The sequence below is a fragment of the Armigeres subalbatus genome, chromosome 3 (genome assembly GCF_024139115.2).
Source record: "Armigeres subalbatus isolate Guangzhou_Male chromosome 3, GZ_Asu_2, whole genome shotgun sequence".
Classification (NCBI taxonomy): Eukaryota; Metazoa; Arthropoda; class Insecta; order Diptera; family Culicidae; genus Armigeres; species Armigeres subalbatus.
The window spans coordinates 186,345,689-186,366,385 of record NC_085141.1 but is presented as its reverse complement, the minus strand read 5'-3'; the positions used below and the strand labels follow the sequence as shown (position 1 = coordinate 186,366,385).

At 44.7% G+C, this 20,697-nt stretch overlaps 1 protein-coding gene across 1 annotated transcript; it reads left to right on the top strand.

Annotated features, from left to right (window-relative positions):
* The first annotated feature begins 11,908 nt into the window (after positions 1 to 11,908).
* LOC134222178 (loricrin-like) lies at positions 11,909 to 12,884 on the top strand. The gene is made up of 2 exons (XM_062701320.1): positions 11,909 to 12,718; positions 12,774 to 12,884. Exons 1-2 carry the CDS (start codon positions 11,909 to 11,911, stop codon positions 12,882 to 12,884), a joined length of 921 nt encoding a protein of 306 aa, XP_062557304.1.
* The last annotated feature ends 7,813 nt before the right edge of the window (positions 12,885 to 20,697 follow it).

Below are 20,697 nucleotides of genomic sequence, written 5' to 3'. Positions count from 1 at the left end.
AGTGTGTCGGTGCCACATGTAAGAGCGATTGAAAGTTGCACCGAACGTGGAGCGAATCGAATCTGGCAAGATGCGGAGAGCCCACCATATGCTGTTCCGGTAGCTCCCGGGGATTGCTTGCTGCAGCGAATCCGACCGGAACGTAATCACAATGCTGCCAAGGAAAATAATCAACGGTCGATTGTTTTATTGCAATTGTGATTTCTTATCGTGCTTTCCAGCTATTATATTTTACCAACCGATTGCTATACGTTTGGGTTTAAGGTTTCTGGTATACGCCATGGCCCTGGCCAGCAGCACCGACGACGGGAGAGAAAAGATTCGAATCATGCCAGGCAGCAGCGTAAACCCCACAATGACTCAGGGCATGTTTTCCTGAGCAGAGTGCTCGTTGAACAAAGAAACAATAAAAAACGTGATTTCGAGAAATCGCAATGATATTCGGTGGGGTTGAGAGGAGCAAGAAAATGAATCTCATCTGCATAAGCGTGGTATTGAATAACAAATCATTCTTTTGTTGATATGATTTTTTGGGATAGGAAATGCCTTCAATGATGACAATTTGTTGATCTTCAGGGCAACTATAGCGATGCATGTTTGTTCTGATTCGGTATGTATGAAATAAGATGGTTTATTACAGCGATTAGGTTTTTCACATTGCCTTCAGTTGTGTGCGGCAGCGTAAAAAAAAATACTTTCCCCATGTGGTAATGAAAATACTTGGCCTTGGGGCTATAAAAAAAGGAAAGATGAATCGTCGAAGCTTCAAATTCCAGAATAATGTATCTAGTTTCATCAATTGTTGCTTGATTTGAAAGCGCAAATCAAATGTTTTATGGTAAGTTCAATGCAATACTATCCATTGGGTTCATTGATATCGGAGATTTCCGTGAATGTTTGCCAACATGCTTCAGATTGAACGCTCCTTAGACCATTTCACTATGTTGCTCTTCATGATAAATTATTTATTTAAAAAAATTCTCAGGCTTCAGTTATTATTTAAAAATATAATTTATATAATGAACTATAAAAATATTCAATTATTATATTATATAAGATATTGACTTAGAAGCAAGTTGCTGTATCTCACCCGGAATGGAAAATACCACAATTAAGCTTGAGAAGATAATTTGTCAGAGGCAAACTGATGTGTAGCACAGCAACTCCAGTGCGAATCGGCTAAATCTAAATAGACCACCTGCATAATTCATTAAATAAGATAATAGCAGCTCGAGGGTGAACCAATAATAATATTCGGTATTGATATAATGCATAATATTTCAGTTCATTATAAAGCTAAGCGCAAGAATATGTAAGAAGATATGTCAGTCAGCAATTGAGATTTATACAGCACATGCGGCAAAATGACTCCTAGATTCGTTTTCTACTAAAAACGAACGAAAAAAAACATAGTGCTGACATCTCCATTTGACACCACTCGATATCAAATGCAATTATTCTCTTTCGCCGACTGAGTTAGATCGATTGAGAATCAATTTATTCACATTGCTAAACTTTGGCATTCCGAAATAGATATATCAAGCGCCCGTTCAGTGTGTTTCGTTGAAAAAGTGGAAAATCAGGTCAGTGCACACCAGAAGATGCATCAACTTGCGGAGAGCTGCCACTAAGGCGAGGGCAGAAAAAAATCGAACCGCTACCAGCGCCCGTCTATCGAAAAAGGGGACCAAAGCAATGTCACGTTCAACAACACTCCATCCTTCATGCTGCTAAAGCACTTCGGTGCACACTTCATTCGTACATGCTACTGGCTAAAGACGTCTATTCAACCACTCCGGAGTCCCGACAAACAGTCTTACCAACATTCCACGTCGAGCGAAATTAAGTTTGCCGTCTCCCATTCTCCAATAATCGATCGAATTTATTTCCCGCATGCAAACGTGGGGTCCAGGGGTGGAATATTTTATGCTGTTCGTGTTCTTCTGCCATCTGAAGAGCTGGTAAAAAACATGGAAATATTTGCTCGAATCAAATTCTCGTCCATCATGACTTCCCGCAATGAGGTTGGCACTAATCGTTGTGTACAGGATTCATGACACATTGCAAGACGAGCGTTGAGCTTTCAAGGGTGCATGTACACAGCAACGATTTTTATGAATGGAATCGGCGATGTATTCGGATGCGGTGAGAATGATTTCTTAAGTACAGTCGTAGTCATAGCATACGCGGAATCTTTTTCTTCTTCTTCAATAGCTGTACATTCCAACTGGAACTTGGCCTGCTTTTTCAGCTTAGTAGGTATTCTATTCGCATTCTCACAGTTAAAAATATCTTTTGTGGGAAAACAATGGTACAATATGCCCAGGGAGCCGAGAATGAAAATATCCTAGGCCAAACCGGGATTCAAACTCGCCATCTCCGGGTTGGAAATCCTATGCCTATGCTAGCAAGGCTAACTGGGGACCCCTTACGTGGAATACACTATTTTAAATTTACTAAAAGCAGTAAAATAAAGGAAAATGTGAATACAAATTTCAATTTATACAAATGTTGGAACTACAATTTATTGGTTCTAACGCTCAATGTTGATGTTCCTCAGTTGGCTTATATTACGTTCAAAGTCAATCTTCAAGATCGCTTTCTAAAAATCCTAAGCTGTAGATTGCAATATTATTGTCATTTAAAATAGCTTATAAGTCATTTATGACATGAACAATTATTTATTTACACATACTAAGCCCGGAGTGGCCTTTGCAGTATATGAAAATCTTCTTCATTTAGCTCGGTCCATGGCTGCACGTCGTGTACGGAGGGTCCGCATATCGTCTTCCACTTGATCGATCCACCTTCCTTTCTTGTGCCTGTTGGATCGTTGTTGAGAACCATTTTCACCGGGCTACTGCTCGATATTCTAGCTACGTATCTGGCCCACCGCAGTCGTTCGGTTTTCGCGGTGTGAACGATGGATGGTTCTCCCAACATTTGATGTAATTTGTGGTTCATTCGCCTCCTCCACGTAGCGTCCGCAATCTTACGTATACTTAGTATACGCAAAAGGCAAATCCAAGGGGGGACCCTTGGGAAAACTTCTCCATGTTACAGCAATCGCTAGAAAAGAAATTGAATTTCCGTAGCGTTTCCATTTTAATCCTGTACCTTTAACTTGACTAGTCTAACAGTAACTGATAGTATTGGAAATGCAGGAAAAACTTATTTCTTACATCCAATTAGAATTCCGTATTTTGCGTTCCTATCACATCCCAACAAAGTTTTTTAGCTGAAATAGCTTCTTTTTGGCCAAATAAGACCAATATCTCTCGAATTTCTAATGTGGTTATTATCATCAATGACAACTATTTAGGTATTATTATGATAGAATTCATTATTCATTTGTTTGCGTAGTACATATATTTTTGGGCTATTACTATACCTTTGGCGAAGGTGGAAAACTCTATACAATATTTGATGGTAAAGAGCATTGACTAATTTCCTAGTCATTATCAGAAATAGTTTAGAAGAAAATCGTTGGTCTAGGACGAACTGTACAAAACGACTACTCACGGACTTCCAGATTTGCGGAAAGGCCGTCTGGTAGCCACCTGCGGCCGTTGCAGAGTAAGAACTGTGAATTAACACTAAGATCACCATCAAAAATGTCTTAGGGGTCGTTCAATAATGATGTCACAGGTTTTAGGGGGGAAGGGGGTCTAAGATTTTGTGACAGTACATGTACTAGGTATACAAAAAAGCGTGACAGAGGGAGGAGGGGGGGTCTATAAATCTCTAAAAGTAGTGGACGTCATAGTTGAATCACCCCTTAGAAAAAATTGCGCTACTCTAGGACGAACCATCCAAAATGACCATTATACGGGTTTTCCAAATTACTCGGAAGGCCGTCTGGTGGCCGTGTGCAGTCATAGCTGTTTAAGACTTTGAAATATCTTCAAGATCACTGTCAGAAATGGTTTAGAAAAAAATGGGCTGCTCTAGGAAAAACTTTCCAAAATCATTATTTCATCAGAGTAATGACTGAGAATTTTATCCAAAATCACCGTCAGAAATGGTCTAGAAAAATTGCGCTGCTCTAGGACGAACTTCACAAAATTACCATTTCATTCCGTGCCGATAGTTTGAACGAGCCAAACGTGTGTGCTGTGTCTCATCGCGGATTGTGTTCGGTAGTGCGAGTTGTATTGTGTGGTGCTATTCCTACCTACGGATCCAAGGCGATCGCTGTCGGCGAGTGAAGTAGCTGCTTCTGGCAATGCCAGTGAAGCAGGCTATTGTTACTGCTGCTACCTACAGCAGCAGGGGCAGATAAGTAGAAACGTTTTTATTGTTCTCCCATCTGCTTGATTCGGAGTGGGACTGATAGAATAAATAAAATTAGTTTTTTAAAGTTTTTTTTCTGATTAGCTATTAGTCTTAAGTTAACATAAGCAAAATCATCCTTGCGGGGTGAGAATGGAGACAGAGACTGTGGAAGGCAATGGGCCTCCAAAAGATGCAGGGCGCACACGATTGTACCATGCGGCTTCGCCTGGGCCTTGGGTTGTTTACTTTCGGCAGAAAGTCGTCGTTTTCCGAAGCTTGATTTTAATCAGATCAACAGGAACAAACTACGCATCACCGAACATACATACCAGGTGGCAAATGAAATTGCTGGCGACAGGGCGTACAATGTTGAATATTTAGTTTATGTGCCCTCGCGGGAGGTCGAGATAGAAGGCGTAATCAACGCAGCGAGCTTGACTTGCAAGGATGTGCTTACAGGGAAAGGTCGCCTAAAGAACGCCCTGCAATCTACCGTGGATATTCTGGACTGCAAGGAATTGCATTCAGCAGCCAGGCTCGCTTCGGGTGACATTCGTCGGTTCGATGCTTCCAAAATATGTCGATATAGAAAATATGTTGTTTCCGGTGCGACTTTTTGTGCCCAGGGTATTTAATTGTACCAACTGCAAACAACTTGGTCACACTGCCGAGTTTTGTGACAACAAACCACGTTGTGGCAAATGCTCAGAAAGACATCGGGAGGAGTTCTACCAGCAACAAGCAACAAAATGTGCTTATTGTGGTTTGAACCCTCCCCATGGTTTGCAAGAATGCCCGGTGTACAAAAAACGCACCCAAAAAGTGAAGCGCTCGTTGGTACAGTGCTCCAAGCAGTCGTATGCGGAAATGGTTAGGTCGCAAGACACATCCGCCACAGCCACTGCATCGACTGCTATTTCAGCCACCGTTCGTGTAAGTGATTATTATGATTCTATCTTCACTGATGAATTGGACTCTGACGCAGCCGATATGGATGAATCGGCGGAGGTGCACGTGCCCGAAAAGAGGAAGCAACCGTCTTCCTCGGGATCGCGCCGTAATCTAATCTAATCTAATCTAATCGAGCACAAACGCAGCCAGTACAAAGAAAGCATCCTGGAAAATCATTGAGTTAGATGACGCCCAATAATTTTTCTTGTCAATATTGAGGTTTACAGCATACCAGTGGTATGATATAAACGTCAAAGCGGCCAGGCCCACTGCGTTGTGCTTGCCGCAGAGATGATTCTTCGACATGTATTGTGTTCAAGTAGGGGGGTCCCGTAGCGTTGTTGGCTACACGTTCGCCTTTCAAGCGAATGGTCATGGGTTCGATTCCCAGCCCCTCCACCAAAACCCTTGTCAGTCGCTGGATGCGCAGCCTATGCGGTGGCGTATTGGGGTGCACGCCTCACCGTCACGGCTGCCTGATGACGACTGACAACTTGTTCTTCTCGGAGGCATTCCTCCAACGTCACCCGAATAAATGGCAACCGGACAATGCAACGATCATTGGATACACTACATGGACAAAACGAACACAATGGACTCACGACGAGATGGACCAGCAAAGACAACAACAATGAATAATGGAAAAATCTAAAAATAGATTCTGTGTGGATTCTGGCGGCAGAATACCACAGTAGATCTCGGCACAGTAGCGGTTAAGTAACACAGAGTGCCTACGAAATAAATAAAGGAATAAATAAAAAATATTGTGTTCAAGTAGTCACTTCAACATGATACATATCACGAATCCACAGGGGTTGAAGGATGCGTGGACATACCGTACCATACGCACCGCGTTCTTTTCAAGTTCTTATTTTGATAGTTGTAGGGTTACTGCTCCTGGACTTCATCTCATAGCTCCGATATTGGTCTCACGAAAAACAAAGCAATGAAAAGGTATTTTGTTTGTTTATTATTTTTGTGATTTTTTTCAGCAGTGAGCATGCATGTTAGCAAAAAGAAGCGACGAAATTGGTGCGGAATTTCTTTGTTTCGCTATGAGATGAATATATGTACAGTGAGATTGAAAACGGAACAGTTCCCCTATATAAATTTGTAGAGAAATGAATAACAATATGATAAGAAATTATATCAAATTTGATATATATTTGTAGAAAGTAACATCAACTAGGAGTTATGTCGGGATGTCCATCTCTTGAATCTGGAAATGTTGCAAATAATTTAATTACTATTTAGAATGTTATAAGTATCAGATAGCAGGGCCTGACATCGTCAGGTTACATGGCAGTTTGTGAAGCTTTCCTTCCGGGTGAGGTTTGATAGTGGGCTATGGGAATGTTAAATTATGAAAATATGAAAGAACAAAAATACAATAATATAAATATATAAAAGCATGAAAATATGGAAATATTATAATCAGAAAATAAAAACAAAAAAGTATGATGTAATAAAAGTATAAAAAATACTATATGAAAATAAAAAAATAGCATAGCATTGTGATTATACAAGGCTCAATTGAGAAATCATCTTCCCCGGGATCGCGCCGTAAGAGAACAAAAGTCATCCATAAAAGCTTGCCAAAATCTGAAGGTAATGGCGGTTTATTTAAAATCCCGAAGCAATCTGTCCCTACTGCTTCTTTTGATCCAAGTTGCAGTAAGACATTCCCGCCATTGCCTAAATCCGATGTTTCGAAGAAACATCCGGCTAGGAGAATCAACGAAAGAAAAAAAACAAATTCGCACTTCTAGAAAAAGTATTCCGTCCAAGCGAGGATTGATCTCTTTTAAGGACCTTGTGGACCGTTTTTTGAACTTGTTCAATATTCCGAATTCATTGAGGCCAATCATTGACCTCTTTATACCAACAGTGGAAAGTTATCTGAAGCAATTGACTGTTTCATGGCCCCTTCTTGCAGAAATTGTATCTTTCGATGGATAATACGGCCAATACCGAAGATACAATCACTGTTTTTTTTCTTCCTAAACAATGGAGGGGGAATCTGCTCAACAGACATCCTGGGTTGACCAGGAAGTGCTGGGTTAGGGGCCACCTCCAATGAGGGAGGCAGGGCTGCATCCCCGACCAGCTAAACCGTTTCCTTTGCCGCCAAGCCCATCGTCCCTTCGGTACAACCAGAAAGTAATGCTTCAAAGGGGGGCCAGTGCATGACGCACCCTCGAGGTTAGCTGCGTGTCCTTGCAGCATCGAACATCGTGACTCGCTTTTTTAGAAGAACACCATGGTATCGTGCCAGTGCATTGCCGGCTTTCCAGGTGGCCTTACCACGCCCTATGTCCTCGGAAGGTGGGCAGGGTCGACTTCGCGCCTGCTTCCCTCTGCACGACTGGTATCAAGAATGATGATGCCGCGTGCACCCTAAATTGACCTTTCTGCGATAGGGCCTATTCGCCAGCACACAGAGGGACTTGCCGACGCGAGTCCTACGCCTGCCCCAGCCTTGACGAGGACCCTTTCCGTCCTCGGGCTCGGAACCCGCCTGGTTGACCGACGCCGCGAAAGCGACGATACCATGTTGTTCTTCGCGCGGCCACTTGTTCGATAAAAGGATCGAGTTCGACCACAGAGCATGACCACCGGTATGACCCATGAAGCCGACTCCGATCCCTTGGACCACCTCTTATTTGCGCCTGAACTAGCCATCCTTGAGTCCACGCGCCACCTTCTGTGTAGCTCCGAGACGATTTGGGCGATAGCCGATAAAACGGCGTTCCAGCCAACTTCGTCTTTACACATCCTCCGAACTAGGTTGTCCGGGGTAGTGTCCAGACCACATGTGGCAAGCATGTGGTCACGCATTGCGCGAAAACGTGAGCACACGAACAACAAGTGTTCCGCCGTTTCCTCTAAACCTGCGCACACCAAACACTCGGGCGAAGCCGAGCAAGCCAGCTGCTTTACCTGCACTTTGATTTTGCAGCACGCTTAAACGCCGGGCACATCAGGCCCCATGGGTGCTTGCTGTTCACAGCTTTGCTGGAACAAATCAAACAATTGGGAGGGTTCGTGCAGCATTGTGCCTTATGTCCCTCAATCCGCAGCGTCGGCAGAGATTGCTTCTGTCAGGGCCTTTGCAGTCCCATTGCTTGTGCCCCGGTTCCAGGCACTTGAAGCAAACTTCGGGTTGCTCGTATATGCGCACAGGGCATACCGACCATCCCACCTTGACGCTCCCTAACTTGACTACCTTGGAGGCGTCCGCTGCAGATAGCCGAACCAATGCTACCTGCGTCCCTGCCGGACCTTTCCGTAGCCGAACGGCTGCGGTGGGCGTCTCCACTTCACACTGTCGCCGCAGTGCCGTGACGAGCTCTTCGACTTCAGTGATCTCGTCCAGGTCTTTAACCCACCTCCGTCGTGAGTGCCCTCACCTTGACCGTCTCGCCTAGGACCTCCTCCGCCAACTTCTTGTAGGCGGCGCCCTTTTGCGAGACGCCGCGCTTCAGCTCGAGTATCATCTCGCCCATCCGGGTACGTCTTATTCGACGTACGTCGGCGCCGAGTTCACCGAGCTTGACGTCACTCCTCATCGCCTTCAAAACATCCGAGTACTTAGCCTCGTCCGCCGTGATGACTAGGGCATCGCCCTGGAGCGATTGGCGCCTACCCTAGACTTCTTGCTACCCTCATTCGCCTGGGCCTTCTTTTCGGCCCTTGACTTCTTCGGTTTCCTCTTGTTCTTGACCAGGGTCCAGGAGGCGTCATTCCCTCTATTTCCCTGGTCTGGTGCGGCTGAGAACTTTCAGCCTGCCGTAACCCCTTACCACCGTCTTGCCTGGAGTGGACGGACCTTTCCAGGTCCTTCCTCCCGGTTTTGGAGGTACCTGACCGGGGTTCAGCTTCCCAGCCCCACTACCCTTGTTCGGGGTAGTAACCCTCCGCGTTTTGGAGCGGCCCCAGGGAGCTCATCCCCTGGAGACTGTCTCCCCGTTTTGTGTCTGCTCCGTTGGAGTAGTCACCCCGACGTACCCGCAAATACTTGAGCCTCAGCCTGGGTGGACTTTGGCACCACCGGCTTAGGGGGCACGCCTTCGGTCGACTCGACCTTGCCCGAGTCCGCGAATCCTTGGGCCTCAGTCTGGGTAGACCTCGACTCCACCGATTTCACGGGTTTACACTTGGCCGTCCTGACCGCCCTCTCCAGCTTGGCGTCCAGCATCGACTTTCGAAGTTTCTGCAAGCTCCTCTTGAGGTCCTTGCTGATATTATGCTTCGATGACGCAAAGTCGATGATGGCGTCCAGCTGTTCCGTCGCCACCTCGAAGGCCGAAAGCCCATCGCGTTTGCGGTTCATCGCCTTCACAAGCCATGGGCCGTCAATAACCCCTTCCGGCGTTTTATAGCCGAGAGGAAGGTTGAGTTACCCACGCTGGCGCTGCGCACTGAGCTGCCGACTATTGCCTCTGGCCTCCTAGGCGGAGACCTGAACAACCCACCTCTTGCGAAGGGGTTGTCGCCTACACTACTACCACTAATTGAAGAATTGACTTGGTTTTCCATTTTGGTCCCACGAGTTGCTCGGGAAAAAGGTCCACCACGCCAGAGCCCAGCATGACGCGGTAAGGGACAATTACTGTGGAGGGTGCCCAGGTACCCCACAGGCTCCGTTAAAGGCCTAGCTTATTATTTCACCCCCCTGGCCATGCATCCCCTCGGCACGGGTCGCTTGACGCCTTGGGATTAGGGGTTAGGGACGATGGTCCCGGTCTAACTCGCAGTGGCCATGGGGAGGGGTCGTCAAGCCCTTGGACAAAGTTCCTGCTGCCCCAGATACAATCACTGTGCTGCAGTGGAACTGTCATAGTCTGAAAAATAAATTAGACGTGTTCAAGTTTTAGATTCGCAATTCCGATTGCGATATTTTTGCACTCTGTGAAACATGGCTTTCTTCTGGAGATGAAATCAACTTCCACGATTTTAATATTATTCGCCAAGATCGGGATGATCGTTATGGTGGCGTTCTTTTGGGGATTAAAAAATGCTACTCCTTCTACAGAATTCCCATTCCGACTGTTCCCGGCTTAGGAATCGTCGCATGCCAAGTAAATGTGAAGAATAAAGATCTTTGCATAGCTTCAGTGTACATTCCTCCAAATGCCTCTCGTAATCGTCGACATTTTTGGAGCGCAGTCTCCCTCCTATCATCTCCAGTATTGATATTGGGAGATATGAACGCACATGGTATTGGATGGGGCGAAACGTATGACGATTATAGAGCGCCTATTTTCTATGATTTGTGTGACGATTTTAATTTGAATATTTTGAACACTGGTGAAGTAACTCGAATAGGACCAAATGGTCAACAAAGCCGTATTGATCAGTCTTTATGTTCAAATTCACTATCATTAGATTGCACGTGGAAGGTAATCCAAAATCCCCATGGTAGTGACCATATGCCGATAGTTACCACAATTAAAAGTAGCTATCAACAATCTGAGCCAGTTAATGTTCCTTTCGACCTCACGAAGAACATTGACTGGCAAAAATTTGCATCGGCGGTAAAAATTGGTATTGAATCAACTGATACTCTTCCACCTTTGGATGAATATCGATTCCTTACTGAGTTGATTCAAAAAAGCGCACTAGAAGCTCAGAAACGACGCGTTCCAAGTACAGCTGTCATAAGAAGATCAGCCACTCCTGGATGGGATGATGAATGTACTAAGTTGTATTCTGAGAAATCTGATGCCTTCAAGGCTTTCCGTAAACACGGAAGGTTTGTGCTTTTAGAAGAGTATTTGAGGCTTGAAAGAAAGCTCAAAAATCTCCTCAAGGCTAAAACGGCCCGCAACATGCGGAACCGCACTTCCACCAACGAGAGTGAAGAATACTCCAATCGATGGATATTCAACTTCAAAGGTCTGTCCAGATTCCGTACCAGCAGAACCGCTATTTCGAGAATCAGTCAATGATCCCGGTTCTTTGGGTGGACCATTCTCAATGCTGGAACTTTCTATGTCTCTTCTTTCATCGAATAACTCTGCTCCGGGATGCGATAACATCAAATTCAATCTTCTGAAAAACCTCCCAGATATCGCAAAAAGACGATTACTTGACCTGTACAACTGTTTCACGGAGTACAACATTGTGCCACCTGAATGGCGACAGGTCAAAGTAATAGCTATTCAAAAGCCTGGGAAACCAACGTCTAATCACAATTCATACCGACCGATTGCCATGCTATCATGCATGAGAAAGTTATGTAGCCTCTCGGCTGCTCCGACGGGATAAATTTTATGGGAATTTATGCTGAGCACTGGGTCGTCTTATTCTATAGTATCGTTGCACTCCAACATGCACTCACTCCAGCGGGAGCCTCAAATTTTTGACAACTTACCGTTAGGGGTTGGTAACACCTAATTTCTACCATCAAGGAATATCTTATCCGCGGTAAACGACAACTCTTACAGCGGACTCGACAAAGTGGAAATTGCAGTACAAAAGGGATTAGGTGAACTTAAAGAAACCTTAAGGAATGCGTCTGTTCAAATAATTTAGCCTAATGCATCATTTTACATGCTTGTTTTATTTGCCCATATTAGGGCTAATGAGAGAAACGGTTTTAAAGGGTGTACATACGCTTTCTTTGGAGACTGGTTGACTCGTTGGCTAGCATTGTTGATTGGCTGGATTCGTTTGGAGGATGGGCGATGAATGTAGTGAGGCCGAATCGAACGGCGGATTGCCGCACTATAGTGGCGATGGATGTAGCAAGGCCGGTTCGAACGGCGGAGTGCCGCACTGCGGTGGCGATGGACGAAGCGAGGCCGATTCGAACGGCGGAGTGCCGCTCTGCGGTGGCGATGGGCGTCGGAAGGCCGATTTCAACGGCGGAGTGCCGCCCTGCGGTGGCGATGGACGGAGCGAGGCCGATTCGAACGGCGGAGTGCCGCTCTGCGGTGGCGATGGGCGTCGGAAGGCCGATTTCAACGGCGGAGTGCCGCCCTGCGGTGGCGATGGACGGAGCGAGGCCGATTCGAACGGCGGAGTGCCGCTCTGCGGTGGCGATGGACGGAGCGAGGCCGATTCGAACGGCGGAGTGCCGCTCTGCGGTGGCGATGGGCGTCGGAAGGCCGATTTCAACGGCGGAGTGCCGCCCTGCGGTGGCGATGGACGGAGCGAGGCCGATTCGAACGGCGGAGTGCCGCTCTGCGGTGGCGATGGACGGAGCGAGGCCGATTCGAACGGCGGAGTGCCGCTCTGCGGTGGCGATGGGCGTCGGAAGGCCGATTTCAACGGCGGAGTGCCGCCCTGCGGTGGCTATGGACGGAGCGAGGCCGATTCGAACGGCGGAGTGCCGCTCTGCGGTGGCGATGGACGGAGCGAGGCCGATTCGAACGGCGGAGTGCCGCTCTGCGGTGGCGATGGGCGTCGGAAGGCCGATTTGAACGGCGGAGTGCCGCCCTGCGGTGGTGATGAACGCAGCAAGGCCGAATCGAACGGCAGAGTGGATGTCAGGAATGCTCAACTCCTATATGCACGTTTTATTTCTAAGTCCACGTTTTTAGGAAGATGGCGCTCGTCTTCGCCGAAGTCGATTCCAAAATGGCCGCCGAGGTGGCTTTCTGTACCCACGGCGTTCCGTGTTGCCCCCTTTTGACTCTCGAATCGGGCTCTAGGGACCGCTGCGGAGAAAAGATGTCCCTCGCACGAGGGTTGTAAAAGAAAAGGCCCGATTTGGACCTAATCAGGTCATTAGTACACCACTTTCCGTTTTTCTCTCACCGTACACCCTTTTTTTATAATTACCTTTTCTCTATTATTTATTCTATTCCGTGCTTTACTACACGGTCGATTGAAGCTTATCCTTTTTACAATAGCACTACGTTAATGTTCTCTCGATCTACGAGTACTGCCCTGGAACAAGACGCAATTTAAGGCACCTTAACTTCACCACGTGAATATATTTTAGAAAAATAGCTGCATGCACACGACTTTATTCTTTGGTAGTCACTTGTCGAATGATCCGAGTGATTGCCGATCTCTTACCTAGGTTTCATTTCCTTTCGGTATTAATTAAGAGAACCCGAAATTTACCCTTCGACGGTTCGTCAATGTTGGCAACCATTCCGCGTTGATCATAAAATTGACCACCAGGGCACGGAATGGGTGCCTGCTCAAACCGCTGAAAAGGTATCGTACATTTGGTTTTCTGTAACGGGTAGTATTGAAGAAGTCGTTTGTCTCGAGCATGGTGCGCTACAATCGGATGTACGTCGCCAGTAAGGTTGTAACGTCGAATTTTTATTTTTTTTTTTAGGGTGGGGTAAAGGAATTAGAGGCTCACTGGCGACGTGGAATAATGAGAAGGATGCTTGTGGAGGAGCCAACAAGCAACATATTGGGACCAACGGTTACAGTTATTGGAAAAAATGATCCTTTCAAGAGTCGACCATTGGGTCGAAGAAAATGCATTGCTTTCAAATACTCAGTTTGGATTTAGAAAAGGTAAAGGAACAAACGATTGTTTAGCGTTGCTTTCTTCAGATATACAACTGGCTTTTGCGCACAAGGAGCAATTGGCTTCAGTATTCTTGGACATTAAGGGCGCTTTTGATTCAGTTTCCATAGAAGTACTGTCAGGCAATCTGCACAGTAGTGGATTACCCGTTATTTTGAATAATTTCTTGTACAATTTGTTGTCAGAAAAACATATGAACTTCACACTCGGCACTCTGACAACTTCCAGAAATAGCTACATGGGCCTTCCCCAAGGTTCATGTTTAAGTCCCTTGCTTTATAATTTCTATGTTAAAGATATTGATAATTGTTTGGAAGGACAATGCACGCTCAGACAACTTGCAGATGATGCCGTGGTCTCTCTAAGAGGTCCATGTGCAGATGTCTTGCAAGGACCATTGCAAAGTACCCTAGATAATCTGACTGTTTGGGCCAGACACTTAGGGATCGAGTTTTCACCGCAAAAAACTCAGTTGGTTGTGTTTACTAGAAAGCGGTACCCAGCTCAACTGAAACTAAAACTGTTGAATGATGACATCAACCAATCATTATTTTCTAAATACCTTGGGGTAATGTTTGATTCTAAATGTACCTGGAAACTCCACATTGAGTATTTGATACAAAAATGCCGGAAAAGGATCCATTTTCTCCGTTCTATCTCCGGAACATGGTGGGGTGCTCACCCGGAAGACCTCATCAAACTCTATAAAACGACTATTCTCTCTATTTTAGAGTATGGCTCTTTCTGCTTCCTCTCAGCAGCTTATTTCCAACTGATCAAATTGGAACGAATTCAGTATCGTTGTTTGCGTATTACCCTTGGCTGTATGCATTCAACGCATAACATGAGCCTGGAGGTGCTTGCTGGAGTCACTCCTTTAAAGCATCGTTACTGGGAGCTCTCACTTAGAATACTCATCAAATGTGGAACAAGTAACACACTTGTCTTAGATAACTTCGATAAAATGCTTGAACTGACTTGTCGTTCAAGATTCCTTAGAGTCTATCTCAACTACATTTCTTCAGATCTGTGTCTTCCGTGTTATAATCCACCTCGAGTTCACTTAACCAACGACAGTTCCTCAATTGAATACGATCTGTCCATGAAACACGCTATTCAAGGAATACCAGATCAGCTTCGACAAATATCTATTCCCTCCATTTTTTCTGAAAAATATTATGTTATTGTCAATTGCAAGAACAGATATTTCAATGATGGTTCTCGCATCAACGGATCCACTGGCTTCGGTGTTTTCAATGTAACTTCAACCACCTTCCGAAAATTTCAGGAACAGTGTTCGGTTTATGTTGCTGAGCTGGCAGCAATTAACTTCGCTTTGGGGATAATTTCCAATCAGCCCAGACCATTATTTCATCTTCTCGGATAGTCTTAGTTCTATCGAGGCACTCCGGTCGATGAAACCTGTTAAGCACGCATCTTACTTTCTTACAAACATAAGAGAGCAGATGCGTGTTTTGGTCGAAAGATCATTGAAGATTACCTTTGTTTGGGTCCCATCTCACTGCTCAATCTACGGCAATGAGAAGGCAGACTCGCTGGCAAAGGCGGGCGCACAGGAAGGTGAGGTTTATGATAGACAATACTCGAGCAACGAGTTTTTTTTTCCATTAGTCCGTCAGAGTACTCTTCAAAGATATTGGACACACAACGAACTTGGACGGTGGCTATTTTCCATAGTTCCAAAAGTTTCTGGGCGAGCGTGGTTCAGAGGTGAGGACATAAGTCGAGGCTTCATGCGCCTGATGTCGAGACTTATGTCTAATCACTATTCACTAAACGCACATCTGTACAGAATAAACCTTGTCGATAGCAACTTATGTAGGTGCGGAGCCGGTTATGATGACATCGATCACGTAGTTTGATCCTGCTCGGAAAATGACGCCTCCAGAGAACAATTATTGGATACCCTTGTAGCCCAAGTTAAACAACCCTTCAGGGAAGTTCGAGGTGTTTTGGGAGATCGTGATGTTGTCTATATGCAGGCCATTTATAGCTTTATTTGTGCTTCTGACATCAAAATTTAATATTTTGTTTTTTTTTTCTTTCTTCAAAGTTTTTTTTGTTTAGTCTCTGCCTTTTTGTTCCGTAGAGCTCCATAGCTCTTGCCATCCGGAAGATGCTCCCAGTTAAACCATTCCTCGAGCACGACGACACGCCACATCGTCACTGACGCCAAATGCCCGGATGAGAAGCTGAAATCTCCTTATCCCAAATCCTAAGCCCCATCCATCCTTGTAAACTAACCTCGAGTCACCACGAGTACGCTGGCTCCTTCCCCTCTCTTATTAACTGTATAATAAAGTGATATTGATTGTATATATCACAAAGAACCATGGCTCCGTAAAGTGTTATACACGCCTGAGCCTACCAAATAAACGAACTTGGAAATAAAAAATTATCATTTTTACGGATGTTCCGGATTTTCCGGAAGGCTGCCTGGTGGCCACTGCGGTCGTAGCAGAGTAGGAGCTGTGTATTTACTCGTATATCGCCGTCAGAAATGGTTTACAAAAAAATGCGCTGCTCTAGGATAAACTTTTCAATATTACCATTTTTACGGACGTTCCGTATTATCCGGAAGGCCGTCTGGTGGCCACCTACGGCCATAGGTGAGTGAGAACTGCGAATTAACTCCAAGGTTATTGTTAGAAATGGTTTAGAAAAAATGCGCTGCTCTAGGACAAACTTTCCAAAAGACAATTTTTACGGAGTTCAGGATTATAAGGAAGGCCGTCCGATAGTCACCTACGGTTATAGCAGAATAAGAACTGTGGAATTTCTCTAAAATCATCATCAGAAATGGTTTGGGAAAAATTGCGCTGCTCTAGGACAAGCTTCACAAAATGACCATTTTTACGGACGTTCCGGGTTTTCCGGAAGGCCACCTGGTGGCCACCTGCGGTCAGAGCAGTGTGAGAAACGTGTTTTAGCTCAAACATCCCTATCAGAAATGGTTTAGAAAAATTGCGCTGCTTAGGACGAACTTCACAAAATGACCATTTTAACGGATGTTCCGGATTTTCCGAAAGGCCGCCTGGTGGCCACCTACGGTTATAGTAGGGTAAGAACCGTGGAATATCTCCAAAATCACCATCAGAAATGGTTTAGAAAAAATTGCGCTGCACTAGGACAAACTTCACAAATTGACCATTTTTACGGACGTTCCGGGTTTTCCGGAAGGCCGCTTGGTGGCCACCTGCGGTCATAGCAGTGTGAGAAATGTGTTTTAGCTCAAACATCCCCATCAGAAATGGTTTAGAAAAAATTGCGCTGCTCGCGGACGAACTTTCCAAAATGACCATTTTTACAAACGTTCCGGTTTTTCTGGAAGGCAGCCTGGTGGCCACCTACGGTCATAGGTGAGTGAGAACTGCGAATCAACTCCAAGGTTATTATCAGAAATGATATAGAAAAAATCGCGTTACTTTAGGATGAATTGTTAATGAAATAAATAAATAATTCATTGCTGGTCATTTTTCCCAGTGCACCTGAGCCTTTCATTTAGTTATGTTTACTAGAGCCTTCTATCGAATCACTTTTATTATCTTTTCAATTGATGAAGAACTAATTTTTTGGGGAATACATGGTGAATTGGAGCAAATTGGTCAACTGACTAAAAAGTTATCTCATTTTTACTCAATGTGTTGTACTTTTTAAAACGGTGCGAGTCCCGGAAGGTTAAGGGCATAGTTGGAAGAGTACCACGATGGCCGTCAATATGGCACCGGACCTTCCACGGGTCGTTACCACACATCTTGCACTCCTCTCCCACCAACATTCGAATGCATCGAACAAAAGTTTAATATTCAAATTACTAACCTGCTCACAGCATATTTATTTACTTCCCGTGATAATTAACATGTTTCTTCAAAGAGTCCTATGCACTTCGGCTCGAATTATAGAATAAATCAGCAGTTTCGTGCCAATTTAATAGCCGTTCACGATTCGGTGGACTTATCACTGCACTTCACTTCCTCTCAAAGGGCATTGAAAAAATCAAGTTTTCACACACTTCTCCGCACATGAGCAGCCCGAAATGTTGATGGAATGCCAATTAAACATCACTTTTTGAAATCAGTCACTTGTTTTAAGCGGAAACTTAATATAAACTGCTATTTTTGATCGAAAAAATCCACTAAAAACTGATCGCGGAGCGAATGTAAACACCAGCAGCGGCAGCAGCAAACTAATATTTAGGGTGGCTCAAAAATTATTTTGCTCCGCCACGCTCAGTCGAATATGTTTCATATTTTGGGTGTCTTCCGATGGTTTGGGCTGGTTTGGATAGGGCCTTACAGTGCACAGGTCGTTTCAGGTTTGTATGACAGTTGATATGGCGAGGTTGAATTTTACATTATTCCGATTGTGGCGCTTCGTCATTGGGCCCTGGCGAGGGGGGGGGGACCATATGATTGGATGAAATATTCAAGAGCTTTGACTCCATAGACAATGCATATTGAATTGTCGTTCCGATAGTTGTGAGTCGATTTTATTCGAGGTTGCCAATCTTTAGCATGATAATTAGGCTTCTCAGAAAGCATCAGTGAAGCGTGTAATTCAACAAAATAGCCAGAATCTGTGATATCTATCGCACCAGGAGCAGATACTTCATACAAAAAGTGTGACATGGGAGTGAGCCAAGGAGTGAGCGGGGTATAAAATGCTATTTTTTGCGTTACGTAATCAATGGATCTTTCCCAAGGTGCGGTTTCCATTCAGCTATGTGGGTTTTCTTTTCGCCAGCGTTTGGAGGAGAGGCATTGCAGTCAGTGTAATGAAAGGTTTAGTCTACCATTCTAGCTTTCATATAAACTTGAACCGGCTTGTACCCAATCAGTTTTTTTTTTATCAAATTGGCTTTTAGAATACACTCGGAGCATGGGACGGAATCGAGTGAGCGTGGTGGAGCTGGGTCGTTTTTTGAATCACTCTACTAATATTCTTTGCTTTTTTTTATAAATACTACATCAATACTACTACAGTATATGACAGTTTTTATTGTACCAATACTTTCAAAGCTTTGTTTTGGTACTCAACCCACCTTCACCTTAAATGCTGAACGCATCCCGCAAATACAGGGGTTAGACAAAAAGGTTGAGATAGGCAAAATTTTGTCGAAGTTCAAATCAGCATAACTTTGCGTAGAAAAATCCGATTTCGATGAAATTGGGATCATCGGACGCGGAAACTCTTCTAGTATACTATCCCTAAGCAAAACCTGAGAATGGTCCTTGGTCACCGGAGATGTTCCAGGTTTTTCCAGGGTATGTTAAAAATGCATTTTTTCTTCTGCTTGTCATTTTATGTGACGTTTACTGACATCTTCTTTTATGCTTTCCCCAGAAACTAGAACTAATATGCTGACCAATGCTGGCTGCAGATCAAAAATCCATTAGGTATACGCAGAGATATGGCCATTTTCGTGAAAACGGTACGGGATTGGCCATACACCTTGAATAAATATCACTTTCGCAGAGTATCCGAAACCTGTTACAAATTGGCTAGAGAGTCTTACAGTCCTCAAAATATATCTTTAATAAAGATCCTATATTCATTGTCTTGAGAAAACATGAATTTTGACACCCATATATGCATGGTTCCAGATGGTGCCAATACCGGCTTTTCCGGGAAGGCCCTTGGAACCTGCTATAAGGGTGGCATTTTGGAAATGTTTCTGTAATCATCGTTTCGTAAAGCCATGAAGTTAGATACTCATATTTGCATTATTCCTATCTGTTATCATTTTATCATGTTTCCGGGACCGTTTTTACGGAAATGGCCATATCTCTGCGTAGTTTTGATGGATTCTTGATCTACAGCCACCATTGGTCGGCATATTAGTTCTTGTTTCTGGACAAAACATAAAATATGATGAAAGTAAACGTCATATAAAATGACAAGCAGTGGAAAAAATGCATCTTGAATGTACCCTCGGAAAACCCGGAACATCTCCGGTGGCCGAGGAACAATCTCAGGTTTTGCATAGGGATAGTATACTAGAAGAGTTTCCGCGTCCGATGGTCCCAATTTTATCAAAATCGGATCATTCTACGCAAAGTTATGCTGACTTGAACTTTGGCAAAATTTTGCCTATCTCAACCTTTTTGTCTAACCCCTGTACCTCTTGCCGCGAGCCGAGATGTGCAGGGATATAGTGGCAATGGTGGATATGGTGTGCAAAATTATAGCCGGGGTACAACTTTCAACAGATCTAGTCAATTTGTTTGTTTTGCGGATCGTGGATATTGTCGGCCGAACACTTGTAAAGATGGCAGTAGCAACATAAAATGGAATGGTGGTGAATATTTACGTCGAAGACAAAGTATATGCCAGTAGGTGAAACCGAGTGTGACAGGGCCAGCCTGGGAAGCAGTGTTATAATAGACGGGGATACCTTCGAAGTGGTCGATGAAATCGTCTATCTTGGATCCTTGCTAATGACTGATAATAATGTTAGTCGTGAAATACGATGGCGTATCAACTGCGGAAGTCACACCTACTACGGTATCCAGAAGAAACTACGGTCAAAAAAGATTCACACCCGCATCAAATGTACAGAACACTCATAAGATAGTTGGTCCTCTATGAATATGAAACTTGGACCATGCTCGAGGAGGACTTGCAAGCACTTGGGGTATTGGAGAGACGAGTGCTGGACCATCTTTGGCTAGGGACCGGTGTGTGGCAGCGAATGATGAACCACGAGCTCGTCAAACTCTACAGTGAACCAATATCCAGAAGGTAGCTGAAGCAAGAAGAGTACGATGGGCATACTGCAAGGTTGCCGGACAGCAGATACCTGTAAAGATGGTATTAGCTTTCAAACTGGCAGGGCAATTATGATAAGACGTGGAGCGCAACGAGTTTGGTAGATGGACATATGTAGTACTAAACAATTAGGCAATTTTGGAACCCAACCGAGGATGGAGAAATCTGACCTTGAACATTTG